Consider the following 11,536-nt stretch of genomic DNA (forward strand, 5'->3'; position numbering starts at 1 on the left):
GTCCTTTTAACGAGTTTACAAGCAGTAATCACAGGGGTTTTTACAGGACTGGCCCGCTCTGCTCCTCGCCAGATCTGCAGACCTTTCTTTCCAAGATTCACCAACTGAGGGAGCAGGAAGTGGGCCCCGGCGCCCAGGGAAACAGACCTTCCACGAGTCTAAAATTATTCCAAGCGGAGCTGGAAGAGTGGGGGGTAGTCAGCGGAGTAGGAAGAGAGGGCATGTAAGAAATTAAAGTAATTGGCCCTTCCTTATTTTCCAGGGAGATTTCCGCGGTGTCCTTTGAAGCCTGTCAGGGTCATTGAAAGCTATCTTTGTGCAGGGTGTTTGTTTTGGGGAGTGAATGTGAAGAATGTGCGGAGATCCCCTGTGAGAGCCCCTCCTGCAGAGGGTGGCATTTCTCCGTGGCCCAAGACATGGAGAATAAACACCCTCGTGACTTAAATAAACACCAACTTAATGATCCAAAACACTAACAAGGGAGATTGGGACCCTGAGCTCCCAATCCAAATGATGGTCTCCCAGCGGCTGTGTGCACATCTGTCCATCACTGAGGGGGAAAAAATGACTTTATAAGTAAAAGTGACTACAGTTAAGTACAGTGATCCTTTCTCCTTTGAACTCAGTCAAAGCTATTTGACATTTAAAAAAAAAAAAAAAACCAACTCATAATAAGGCCTAAATTCCACTCCCCACCCCATACACACACCTCAATCTCCTAGATCAGGACAGGAAAGATAGGAAAGAGTAAGAAAAAAATGAATATATTAATAGTGACACGGATGAGGAAAAATCAAAATTATGAAACTGTCATGTCAGAAAATAAATAGACTCTCTCTGGGGAGCAATATTTTTACAAAGCACAAGCAAGCCAGTCCTGTTATCCTGAGTAGAATTTTAATAAATAATGCCATTTGTTTCACTAATTTTAAAAGCTAAATACAAAGATACATCATTTTTGCCCCAGGCAAAAATAATATGGAGCCTACATGATTACTGGGATTTTTCTGGACACTATCCGGCAGCAGCGCAAAGAGCTCTGGTCCTACTGGTCTGCTTTCTATTTATACAGATTAATTCACAATGTTGTTATCCTTGTTCAAGTGCCCCCCCCCTTTTCTTTCCAAGCAGATAAATTATTTTACTTTCACAGTCTTGTCATAAACCCATTAATACAAAAGAGCGGGAGTTAACATATGAACGCTGTGGAGAAGAGCTAGTGGTAAACAAAACTTCATACCTAAATAATAAAAAAATAAATACCCCAAAGCTAATTTCACTCTTTTTCTGTCACATAATCAACTCAGTCACCACTCCTGGCTCAGGTGGTGGCCTTCAAAGTACCCTGCAATTCACAACCACCATTAAGTAAGAAAGCAAGAAAACTTCAAAAAAAAAAGAGGGGGAGGCCAATGACAGCAATACACAACTCACCTTTCAGAAACAGAATCATACTCCTGGTGTTCTACTAAGTTTTAATTTAGACTGGTTTAGGTACAATAGAAAAGAAACCTGAAAACACATGCTGTTTTAGTAACAAATACCAGGTTGCCAGATTTGTCGTATATTTTTGCAGGCTAGAAACTAGAAACAAAAGAAACCCTTAACAGGAGTAGGCTACAGATATGAAAGCTTCAAGGGCATGAGAAGTAATGGCATTCAGGAAAGTGTTTTTTTCACATTGGTACATTTTTAAAGTTTGCCATTAAAAAAACCCAAGAAAACAAACAACAACCAAAAACCCCACTAAATTTGACAAAAATAGTTGTATTACTAATGGTCACTGCTATTTCTAACTGCCTTACACAGAGAGCATTAAGACGTTTAGGCACTTTTTTTTCCCCCTAATACTGTTCTTTCATTTTAATCTACATAAAAGTGTTTAACACTAAATAATGAAAAATGTAAACTTAATTTTCCCCATCAGAAAGTTATAAGATCATATTTTTTCTATTCACCTTAAGAATGCCACCAGTTCCTCCTGGCTGGAGGCTCTTATTTTCACAATTTTGACTTCTCTCTCTCTTTCTTCATTTCCTTTTCCTCTTCCCCAAAAGACTTTTCCATAAATAAATTAAAAGGAAATATTTAAAATCCAGTTGATTTGTAATTCCCATTCACTGAAAAAAAAAGAAAGGCTACTGAAGCTGGCACATGGATTGCCCAGAACCAAGACTGGGTGACTGGGTGCTTTTGTTTGTTTGGGTTTTTTTTTTTTTTTCCTGATCTCTGCACTGGGATGGGAAATGCAAGAGTCGGAGAGAAGAAGAAGGCAACTAAGCTTGAGATTGCTGTTGGTTTTGAGTTTTAAAAAGATATTTGTGAAAGTTCACCATTCCTTTATATGCAGAGAACCCCAGAAACAAGCTGCAAAAATGTTCCTGATTTCTATTTACAGGTGTCCCTAGTCACTGCTTCCAGGCCCAGCCCCTCCCCACTTAAGACCCCAAGTCCACCAGACTGGAGGTGAGGGGGCCCAGCAGGGAGTCCTGGAGCTGATGTTGGTGGGCTTGCAGGCTGTGGCTGGGCTGCGAGGAGGTTAAGCCAGGGAGAGAATAGTTTGAGCTCCTGGCGTGGCCCATATTGCCCTGCAGCAGAAGTACCGAGTTCTGGTCTGGACTTTGGGGAGGTGAGAATTCTTCTTCTGAGCTGGACATGAGCGGCTTGCCCCCTTCCAGAGGAGAGAGTTGATTCTGCTTGTTGGAGGAGGAGTTATTGTTTTCGGTGTTCTCCCTAAGAAATAGAGGACAACACCATATGGTTAAAAAAAAAAAAAAAAAGTAGGTTAAAAAAAGTGTGAGTGGAAGGAGGGGAGCTGGAAGAAGGAAAGGGCCATTGTGCAATCAGTCATATACCCGAATGGAGGAGCTGTGCCCTCCCACCCATTCCCAAGGGTCCTGGGGGAAGTAAGGAGGCAGAGGAGTCTGGAGAAATGGGGAACTACGGACAGAGCTTGTGGGGAGCCAGGTCCTTTCCTCTTCCAGATTTTAGAAAGCCAGATCAGTAGGACTTATGTGAAACACAGAAATTACTTTAAAAATTTTGTTCAAGCAGTTATTTTTAAATACCTCTCAACCAGCACCACATTTAGAAGTAATTAAGTTTGAAAGTCTTCCAACAAATAGTTGTTGGTGATAAAGAAAATGATCAGAGGACCAACAGAGCCCCACGCGCAGATGTCTAGGGTGAATCAAGTCAATTGCCCTGTTCCCATCTGAGGAAACAATTAAACGTCGAGTTTCCCTGGCCCTGCCCGGAGGTTGCGGTTTCAGAAGCACAGGACAGGTCATGGGAAGTGGTGTCCGGAGCAGCCCAGTGACCTGAGTAAACACAGGGAGCGAAGCCGATTTCAGCAGGGAGTGGGCCCTCGGGCCTGGCTTACAGGACGACCGTTTTGTAACTAAAATCTAACTGGAACCGTATTGTCCCTGGCCCCGTGTTAGTCGCCCAGTCCTGAGTCCCTCAGAGCCCCCCTCTCAAACCCCCTGTCGGACACCCACAGCAGCGCACCGTTTCCCCGCAGAGGAAACTTCGAGACCCCGCTCCGCCCGAGAGCCGGTGCGGCATGCCCGGGCGTCGGTCCGGATGCTCGGTGCTGGTAAACTTCAGCATTTCGAAGCCCTGACCGCTTCCGCCTTCAGGCCCATCCTCCTCGGCCCCAGCGCCTGCCTGGCTCCCTCTTTCTCTCCCCGGCCCTCCCAGTCTCTCGCCCAGAAAAGCCACTGCAGCCGAGAGGATCCAGGCTCCACGCTTTTCCACCCAGAGGGGAACGCAGAGGCGACATGTGCGGCCCCCAGGCTCGGAAGCGAACAAAGGAAACCCAGCCCTCCCGGGCGCTTAGGTTTCCCCAAAACTCCTCGGCTTCCCGGAGCGCCCTCGCCGCCGCCGCCGCCGCCTCCCCGCGCTCTTCCGAACCTCGTCCGGAAACTGCACAGCAAACGGATGGAGCGGGGCCAGGTGGACCGGGGTGTTCGCGCGAGGAGGGCGGAGGCGGAGACAGGTTAAAATAAGATTGCCTTCTGAGCTCCAGAGAGAAGTCTGCGACTGGGGACCCCTTCCTCATCCGGGCCGGCGGCGCGGACCGCCAGATGCACCCGCCGAGGCAGCGCGACACGCGCGAGGCAGCCCCGAGAGGAGCAGGCGCCAGATAATGAAGCGCCAACTCTTCCAAAGCCCTCTTTTCTGTGGATTTCTTTTTAAAGTCTCCTCCCTTTGTACAGCTAGTACGGAATGAAGCGGCGACCTCTCGCCCAAAAAGCCTACCAGGAGAGAGCGAGTACGGAACGCGGCGGGAGTGGGGACAGAGCAGATGTCTCAGGCCAGCTCCACCCCTCTGGGGAGCAGGAGCAGAGAGGTTCGCTACCCTCAGCCCCCACCGAACCCCTTTCCTGGAGACACCAATCAACACTTCCCCTGTAGTGGATCTCGAAACGCACTCCGCACCCCCCACCCCCACTCGTCGCCCCAGCCAACCAGGGAGGCATGAAAAACAAACCTAGCGCCAATATTTCCTGACACTCACACCCCCAAGAAGCCCACGCGCGGGCGCTCAAATCAAATGACTCCCCATCCCTAGCAAGCGATCTCAGAGTTCATGAACTTTCGCTGCAGTACCGCGGAGGCCTGGGCGCCGCCCCGCGGACGGGCTCCAGCCGGCCGGGAGGACGCGGTGGCGGGTGCCAGCAGGGGCGAGAAGGGGCGGAGGGGAAAGGAAGGCTTCCCGGGGTCGCCCGAGCAGCGGGAAGCACGCCGCGTACCTTTCCTTGGCCTCCGCGGCCCGGTCTCTTTGCCTCCGGTTCTTAAACCAGTTGCTGACCTGGGTGGTGGTGAGCCCGGTGGCCTCGGCCAGCTCCCGCTTCTCACGAGGCGAGGGGTATGGGTTGTGCGCGTACCACTCGCGCAGCACGCCCCGTGACTTCTCCTTGAAGCAGTAGCTGGTCTCCTCGCCGTCCCAGATGGTGCGCGGCAGCGGGAATTTTCGGCGCACTCGATATTTGCCCACCGCGCCCAGCGGCCGGCCGCGCAGCTTCTCGGCCTCCACGTAGTGCGCCTTCAGCCACAGTTGCTGCAGCTTGGGATGGTTGTGAGGCGAGAACTGGTGGCTCTCCAGGATCTTGTAGAGCTCGCGGAAGTTCCCGCGGTGGAAGGCAACCACGGCCTTGGCCTTGAGCACGCTTTCGTTCTTGTGCAGGTGGTCGCAGGCGGGGAGCGACCACAGGAACCTGCCCAGACGCTCCAGGTTCCCGCCTTGCTGCAGAACTTCGCACACGCACGCCACTTGCTCCTGCGTGAAGCCGAACGACGGCAGCATCGACATGGCTGGGGCCTGCCGAGGTGCACTGCCCGGGCGCACGCGGCAGGGAGCAGCGCCGAAAAAGCAGGGGGCGGCAGCCGCAGGGAGGGGGGCGCAGCTGCTCCTAACCCCCTCCCTAGGATTTCCGTAGGCGAAAAAGCTGGTCGAAATTTAGGGCTGGGCGGCCGAGGAAGAAGGACGAGGGGGGGGGCGGGGCGCTGGACACCGAGCGGCCGGCTCACTCCGCAGCCTTTTGGGCCTCTCTGGCTCCGGCCTCCCGCCTCCCGCCGGGTTGATGCTGCTCGTTGCCGGGGAACTTGGTTTCTGTTCTCCCCGCAGCGGCCTTAAAGCGCGCAGCGTCCCCCGGCGCGCTGATTGGCTGCGGGCGGCGCCTATCCGGGGCTGGCCAGCCCGCGCGCCGCCGGGCCAGGCAGCGAGGCCGCGCCGCCCCGCGCGGGGAGGGCGCGGCAGTGGAGCCCGGGATAGGGAGTGGTGGGAGGAGAAGGACCCGGAGAGGTGGGAAGAAGGGTGAGACGGGGGAGGAGGGAGCCGCGCTGCCCGGGGGCGGGGGGTGTGAGTGGGTGAGCGCGTCAGGACCCTGCAACGTGAGCCCCCTCTCCAGTGTCACCTAAGGGCAGCCGTGCACATCTCTGCACAAATCAATGACTCCAGACCTTATAATTCCTCTCCTCTTCCTCCGTACCCCTGTCCCTGTCCCTTGCAGACTTGCCCTTTGCCGGTGAGCTCATATTTAATTACCTTAATGTTGGAATGAATAAATAATGGATTGATGAATAGCTTAGGGAACGCGATAAATAATACAAGATCAGAACTGGGCTCCGGGCTGCAGCCTCTGGAAGAGTGGCTTCTCCCCGGCTGACTTCAACTCTAGGAGCCTAATTTCCTCCGCCGTTCTTCCTTCGCCCCCACCGCCCTCCATAGGGCACAAGTATTCCCAGCTGGATAGCGCTTCCCTCATTTTCAAGAGGCCACGACTATTTGGGACCATGCGAAGAGCTGTTTAGAGCATTGTTGCTGAGCAAATAAAGATTCTGAGGGTTCATTTGTGATTTGGTATCTTAACGTTCTGTGGTTTAAGCGGGCAGCTTTCTGGACTCAGTTTCCCCATCGGCGCGTTTGCGTTTTCCATTCCTCTGCTACTGAGGAATGCCGAGAAGCTTTACTTGCTATTAGCAAAAATGCTTTGGGAACCTCGAACGAAAGGCGCTGGATGGGGTGTAAATTAAATAAAACTGTGTCCGGCTCCAATAGCCATCTGATTGTAACCTAATCCTTGCCCTGCTCTGAGAGGGACACTGCCCTCAAAGCCAGGACGACAGCGGCTCCAAGAAGATTAAATAAAGAGGGGTGTGTGTGTGTGTGTGTGTGTGTGTGTGTGTGTGTGTGTGTGTAGGTTGCAACGCAGGCCTATTTTACAGCCAGGGAATGAGAGATGTCCTGCAATTTCAGTCCCACCATCTGTTATTTTGTGTATATGTGGAGAATGTTTAGTAAAACTGTACAAACAAATGAAGCTGTAATTATCTTAAGCCTCATTTGCACACCTTGTTCCAAAGCAATTATTAAAAAGATTTTGAAAACAATTAGTGTCTCTAAACAAAGATAATCTATTGTCAGTAGCTGAGACTGGCAGCAGATAAGAACAATGCGGGAAGATAAGGGGAGCAGAATGGTAGAAGGAGAGTGACTTTATAACTATACTTATCTCTGATTAGATAAGTTCAAAACAGAATTTTAAGTACACTTCAAAAATGCTTTTGATTTAAATGCACCCTCTTAGTGAATGTGAAGAACAAACTCTAGGCTCTTTAAACTTGCTTGTCTTCTTCAAATATGTTTTGATTACATTAGCCAGAGCCCAGCTCCACAGAACCATTTATGTATTAAGACATAAGTGGGAGAAGGAGCACTGCATAAGTTTCCCCTGGTATTATTTATATGGTTTCAAAATAATGTGCCCAGTTCAGTGCACCCTGCAATGTACATTTTAAACTCATGAAGGGTTTCACCCTTCTGTCCTGGCTGTCTCTCCAGAGGTACCAAGTAGAGAGAAGCTGCTTCTCCCCTGAACTCCCACACAATGCATTTTTGCATCCTTAAAATTCTGCAGTATCCCATGCAATTAGACCTTGGAAATAGATGCTGATATTTCATTACCTTTAGAGTTATTTTTTTTAAAAATCCATGTAATGGGTGCATAATATTTCTTTTCTTTCTTATTTTTCTTTTCTTTTTTCTTTCTTCTTCTCCTTCTTCTCCTTCTCCTTCTCCTTCTTCTTCGTGCGTATTATTTCAAAAGGGCCCCTACCATATGGTGTGCCCAATGACTTACTTTCTAAACTGGAAGCCTGGCACGGCTGAGCCCAAGCCCATGTGTCTGGTAATTTTCCCTCGCCGTCTTATTTTAGTGCTCATGGTGTTTCAGATGAAGTCTTAAGGGGCTGCAGTGTCCTGCCAGAAGGAACGTCTCTTCTTGGAATAGTCCTTATTGACATGGCAGCTGTATGAGGACCAGAACGGAAGCTTAAACTCCGCTCTAAAAATCAGTTAATACCCTCAAGTCTGGAGCAAGTGCGCAGAATTAAAATGTGTGTGTAGGGGGTGGAGGGTCTGTAAGTCCAGCCACGTCTCTTAAAAGACAAACGGTAAGTTGAGTATGGGGTGTACTTTATAATTAACAATTTTGTATAAGGAAATGAGGCGTAGCTTGGACAAATAAGGGCAGGTATAAATTTACAGGGGATGACGAGGAGCAGAAAGATGGCAATTAGACACCAATATGACCACCTTTTTTTCTGCTTCCTCAGACCTCTCTGCCCACTTCTTTTCATCTTTCTTCAAAAGGAGCAAGGACGTGAGAGACGTTGGCGACAACTGGGGAGATGACCGCGTGGGTGCCGCGATTGCGGCACCGCGATGATGAGCTGTGGTGCTAGTCCTCAGAGGCCGGGCCCGGGCCCACCAGCCTTTCTCCTTGCGTTTAATCCAATAGATCGCGGGACTAGAAAGGAGAGGTGCTATTCGCATTGTACCAATGAGCCTACCTACTATTTCGATTCCTTGGTTAGGGAAACCAATTGTTATAAATGTTAATTGTTGGCTCGGATATATAAGGTTTCCCAAAATGGAGCCTTTCAGTGAAAACCACTAAAAGAGGTAAAATGACATGAATTTACAAACCACATAAACCAAATGATCCATTTTAAATCGCACACAGAAAGGTTTGAGTTGTTCTAGTAACTTAAAACCTTTGCTGTCAATGCAAATCACACGAAAAACAGAGATGCGTCGGAGATTTAAAGGGAACGAGCAACTATAGCTGCTGCCCTTGCTGCTTCTCGGCGGCTCCCGAGGGTAACGCGGCTGGCGACCGTCGCCCGACGCCTGGTTTCGGCTCTTCTGTGCCTCCTCAGTGCAGGTAACCGCCGGGTGCGCACAACCGGTTTCTGGAAAAGGCCAATGCACTAGCTGCTGGTGGGGTTTCTCGGCTGGGTCGATATATAAGGCCTTGGTTTAAAAACCTCTGTGTGGAACCCACTTGCTTCCCTTCTGGCTTGGAGAGAGATGCTTTGGGGCTCCCGGCCCGCTTTCTTGGCATTCCTTCGCCATCAAGAACTACAGCGGGGATCTTACTCTACCTACAGATATTTGGAAGGGAAGAGCATCGGGAGGTGTTCCTTCAATAAATTAGCGTCGTCGTTCTGGGGCAGTGCGGAGACTCCCCAAATCCTGGCTGCAGTGACAACATTCACCTTTTTCCTCTGCTTGGTTGGAAACGCCGGGTGCCCTCGACCCTTGGGATCCCGGGCTGCGACGGCCAGCACGGCGCCGGAGCAGCCGCCCCCCTGCCTCCTGGGGGACCGTGCTCCCGGCGAGGTCTGAATAGGCCGAGGACTCAGGCAGGGAGATTTGCGGACCCCGAGAAGAGAAACTCAAAACCAGTCCATTAGTAAATGAGTTTTGTGTTGTCAAGGCTCTTTCCCATCCACTTGCTGTTCTGAAAAATAGATCGCGTTTCGTTATCTTTAGTGGGAATCTGCAACGTGACACCGGATCCGCGCGGCCCCCGCCTCTCTCCCTCCCTCCTTTCCAACCTCGTTCGGCAGGGCCAAGGGGAGCCGGCCGGCCTCCGCAGCTTATTTCTGAACAATGAAGATTTGTCTGTTCCCCTAATATATTTATGTATGTATGGAAAGAGGCAGTTTTCTCCTGGAAGCGGGAAGCTGCGAGGAGAGCCTCCCACTTCCTTGGTGAGAAAATCCAGCGCCAGCCCAAGACGCCAGGAGACCGGCGCCCCCCGCCCACACCTGGACAAACAGAGCGGGCTGCTAGCCCGGCTTGCTGCTAAAAACCCTGCCGCCCCGCGCGGCTCCTGAAAATACAGGCTCCGCATTGTCCCAGGGGCGGGGAAAGGAGACGAAGACCAGCACTGAGAGACAGCACTGCGAGGGAACTCAGATTGGAGGACAGGGCTGGGCTGTGGGTTTGGAGAGCCTATCCTCCCTTGTGTGTGTCCTCCCACGTCTGGTCTCTCTCTGTGTGTCCCTCTAACTTCTCTCTTTTCATTCTGAAAGAGGAAACTCGTTTATTTTGTGTGCAAACCTCGTTTCTCATTTCTCATTTATTCTCTTATCTCTCTCACCCTCTCTCCCTCACTGTCTCAGTCTCATTGTTCTGTTTCTCTCTGTCCTTCTGTCTCTGTCTCTGTCTCTCTCTCTCTCACACACACACACACACACTCACACACACACACACACACACACACACACCCTCGGGATCTCTTTATTTCTCTCTGGCGGGTCCCCTCCCTTCCGCCAGGCTCCGGGCGCCTGCATCTTTCTGCCGCGGACCTGAGGTTTCACAGACAGAGGGTGCTGGCGCGGGGCAAGTCAACGCTGAAGTCCGGGCAGGGGCATCGCGCTCAGCCTGGAGACCAGCTAAGCTAAGCGGTGGCGTCGACAAAACGTGGGGGAGCCGGTGGGTAGGGCGGAGGAAGAAGGTGGGCTGGCCACCTGGACGGAAAGGGCCGCCTTCAGCTGCGTTCTGAGAAGGCTGTGGCTGAGGGACTCGCCAATGACCATATTTGAGCCAGAAGATGCCACTCGACACCAGATGCCAAGCACCTTTCTAGAAAATGAAGGGGAGTGTTATAAGAATCCATTCTTAAGAACTGAAGACACTCTTGTCACCTTTTTATTAATATCATCTTAGGGCAAATTTACCAAAAAAAAAAAAATCTTCAAGAGTCCTTATCTTCCACTGAATTTCCAATCAACTTTTTTCTCAACTAATGTACATCCTGAATACCGCATCTGTCTAAGCTAAGAAGAATTTCCTTTTGGGAGGTGAAAGCCTGCAGCTCCTCCTGTTCAGAGGAAAGTGCTAGTGACGGTAATGCAGGGTGACACTAAATAAACAGTTAGGGTGGACTGGAAAGATGGAGTTAATTATCCAGTGAGCTGCGTTTCAGCCCAGACCATCAGGGGCTGATTTGTTTTGGCTCACAGTCCAAGGAAGGAGACAAACACTCTCTTCTCTACATCTCTTAGGGATCCTGATCACTGGTGTCTCAAACAAAACAAAAAACAAAAGCCACTACTTAGGTATCACTATTTCAATTAAAATTTGGGTTATTACACCTCTACAGACTCTGCAGAAAATGTCTACTCCACTACCCCCTAGCCCTGGAGAGAAGACCCAAAGTAACCCAAAACTGCACTCCCCAAATCCTTTTTTAAGAGGCCCCCTGGTAAGGAAAGTGTACATCCAGCACCCCCACCTCATCTTTTCCCTTAGATTCTTACAATTTTATATAACTACATGTTCATAAAAACTAAGATGTTGGCCTGGTTTTCACGATGGTTTTACTCCTCCCCCACCCCCCCCCAAAATCAGGCTTCTTGAAATTTAAGATGCAATTAGATTTATTGTTTGCGTGATTCAGTGACTATCCAGTTTCTTCAGGTAAGCCTGCACTTATATATAAATCCTAGTAACTTAAAACTTCTTCCTCCCCACGTTACTCTTCCCTCCCTCCCCTCAGCCCCCTCCCACCGCACTTCCCCGGCACATTCTGATATTAATAATCCCTGGCTGCCCCTCTTTCCGGGTCATTACGGTACTGCTGGTCTCTAATCAATCCTAATGCGATGGCAATTGGAGTCCCTGATGACTGCGGCTCGGGTTTCTTGTAATGGCTCTACCACATTTTCCTGGACCTCC

At 50.2% G+C, this 11,536-nt stretch overlaps 1 protein-coding gene across 2 annotated transcripts; it reads right to left on the bottom strand.

Moving 5' to 3' along the window:
- Positions 1–880: 880 nt before the first annotated feature.
- Positions 881–5,618, bottom strand: SIX1 (SIX homeobox 1). Of its 2 annotated transcripts, none has more exons than XM_064571137.1 (2): positions 4,817–5,618; positions 881–2,733 (listed from the first exon to the last, which is right to left on the bottom strand). In XM_064571137.1, exons 1-2 carry the CDS (start codon positions 5,315–5,317, stop codon positions 2,713–2,715), a joined length of 522 nt encoding a protein of 173 aa, XP_064427207.1. In that variant the 5' UTR covers positions 5,318–5,618; the 3' UTR covers positions 881–2,712. The 2 variants fall into 2 exon arrangements, with proteins under 2 accessions (XP_064427207.1, XP_045756940.1); XM_045900984.3 differs by having other exon boundaries at positions 4,758–5,618.
- Between the last annotated feature and the right edge of the window lie 5,918 nt (positions 5,619–11,536).

Source organism: Mirounga angustirostris, unplaced genomic scaffold, assembly GCF_029215605.1.
Source record: "Mirounga angustirostris isolate CCGP_5_RB_7025 unplaced genomic scaffold, mMirAng1.0.hap1 SCAF_9, whole genome shotgun sequence".
NCBI classification, from domain to species: domain Eukaryota; kingdom Metazoa; phylum Chordata; class Mammalia; order Carnivora; family Phocidae; genus Mirounga; species Mirounga angustirostris.

What these genes read in the sequence shown, in the direction of transcription:
- SIX1 (XM_045900984.3), bottom strand. Translation starts at nt 5,317, where the DNA reads ATGTCGATGCTGCCGTCGTTCGGCTTCACGCAGGAGCAAGTGGCGTGC. An exon ending in GCCGCGGAGGCCAAGGAAAG is followed by an intron (nt 2,734 to 4,757) that starts GTACGCGGCGTG and finishes TCTATTTCTTAG; the next exon opens with GGAGAACACCGAAAACAATA.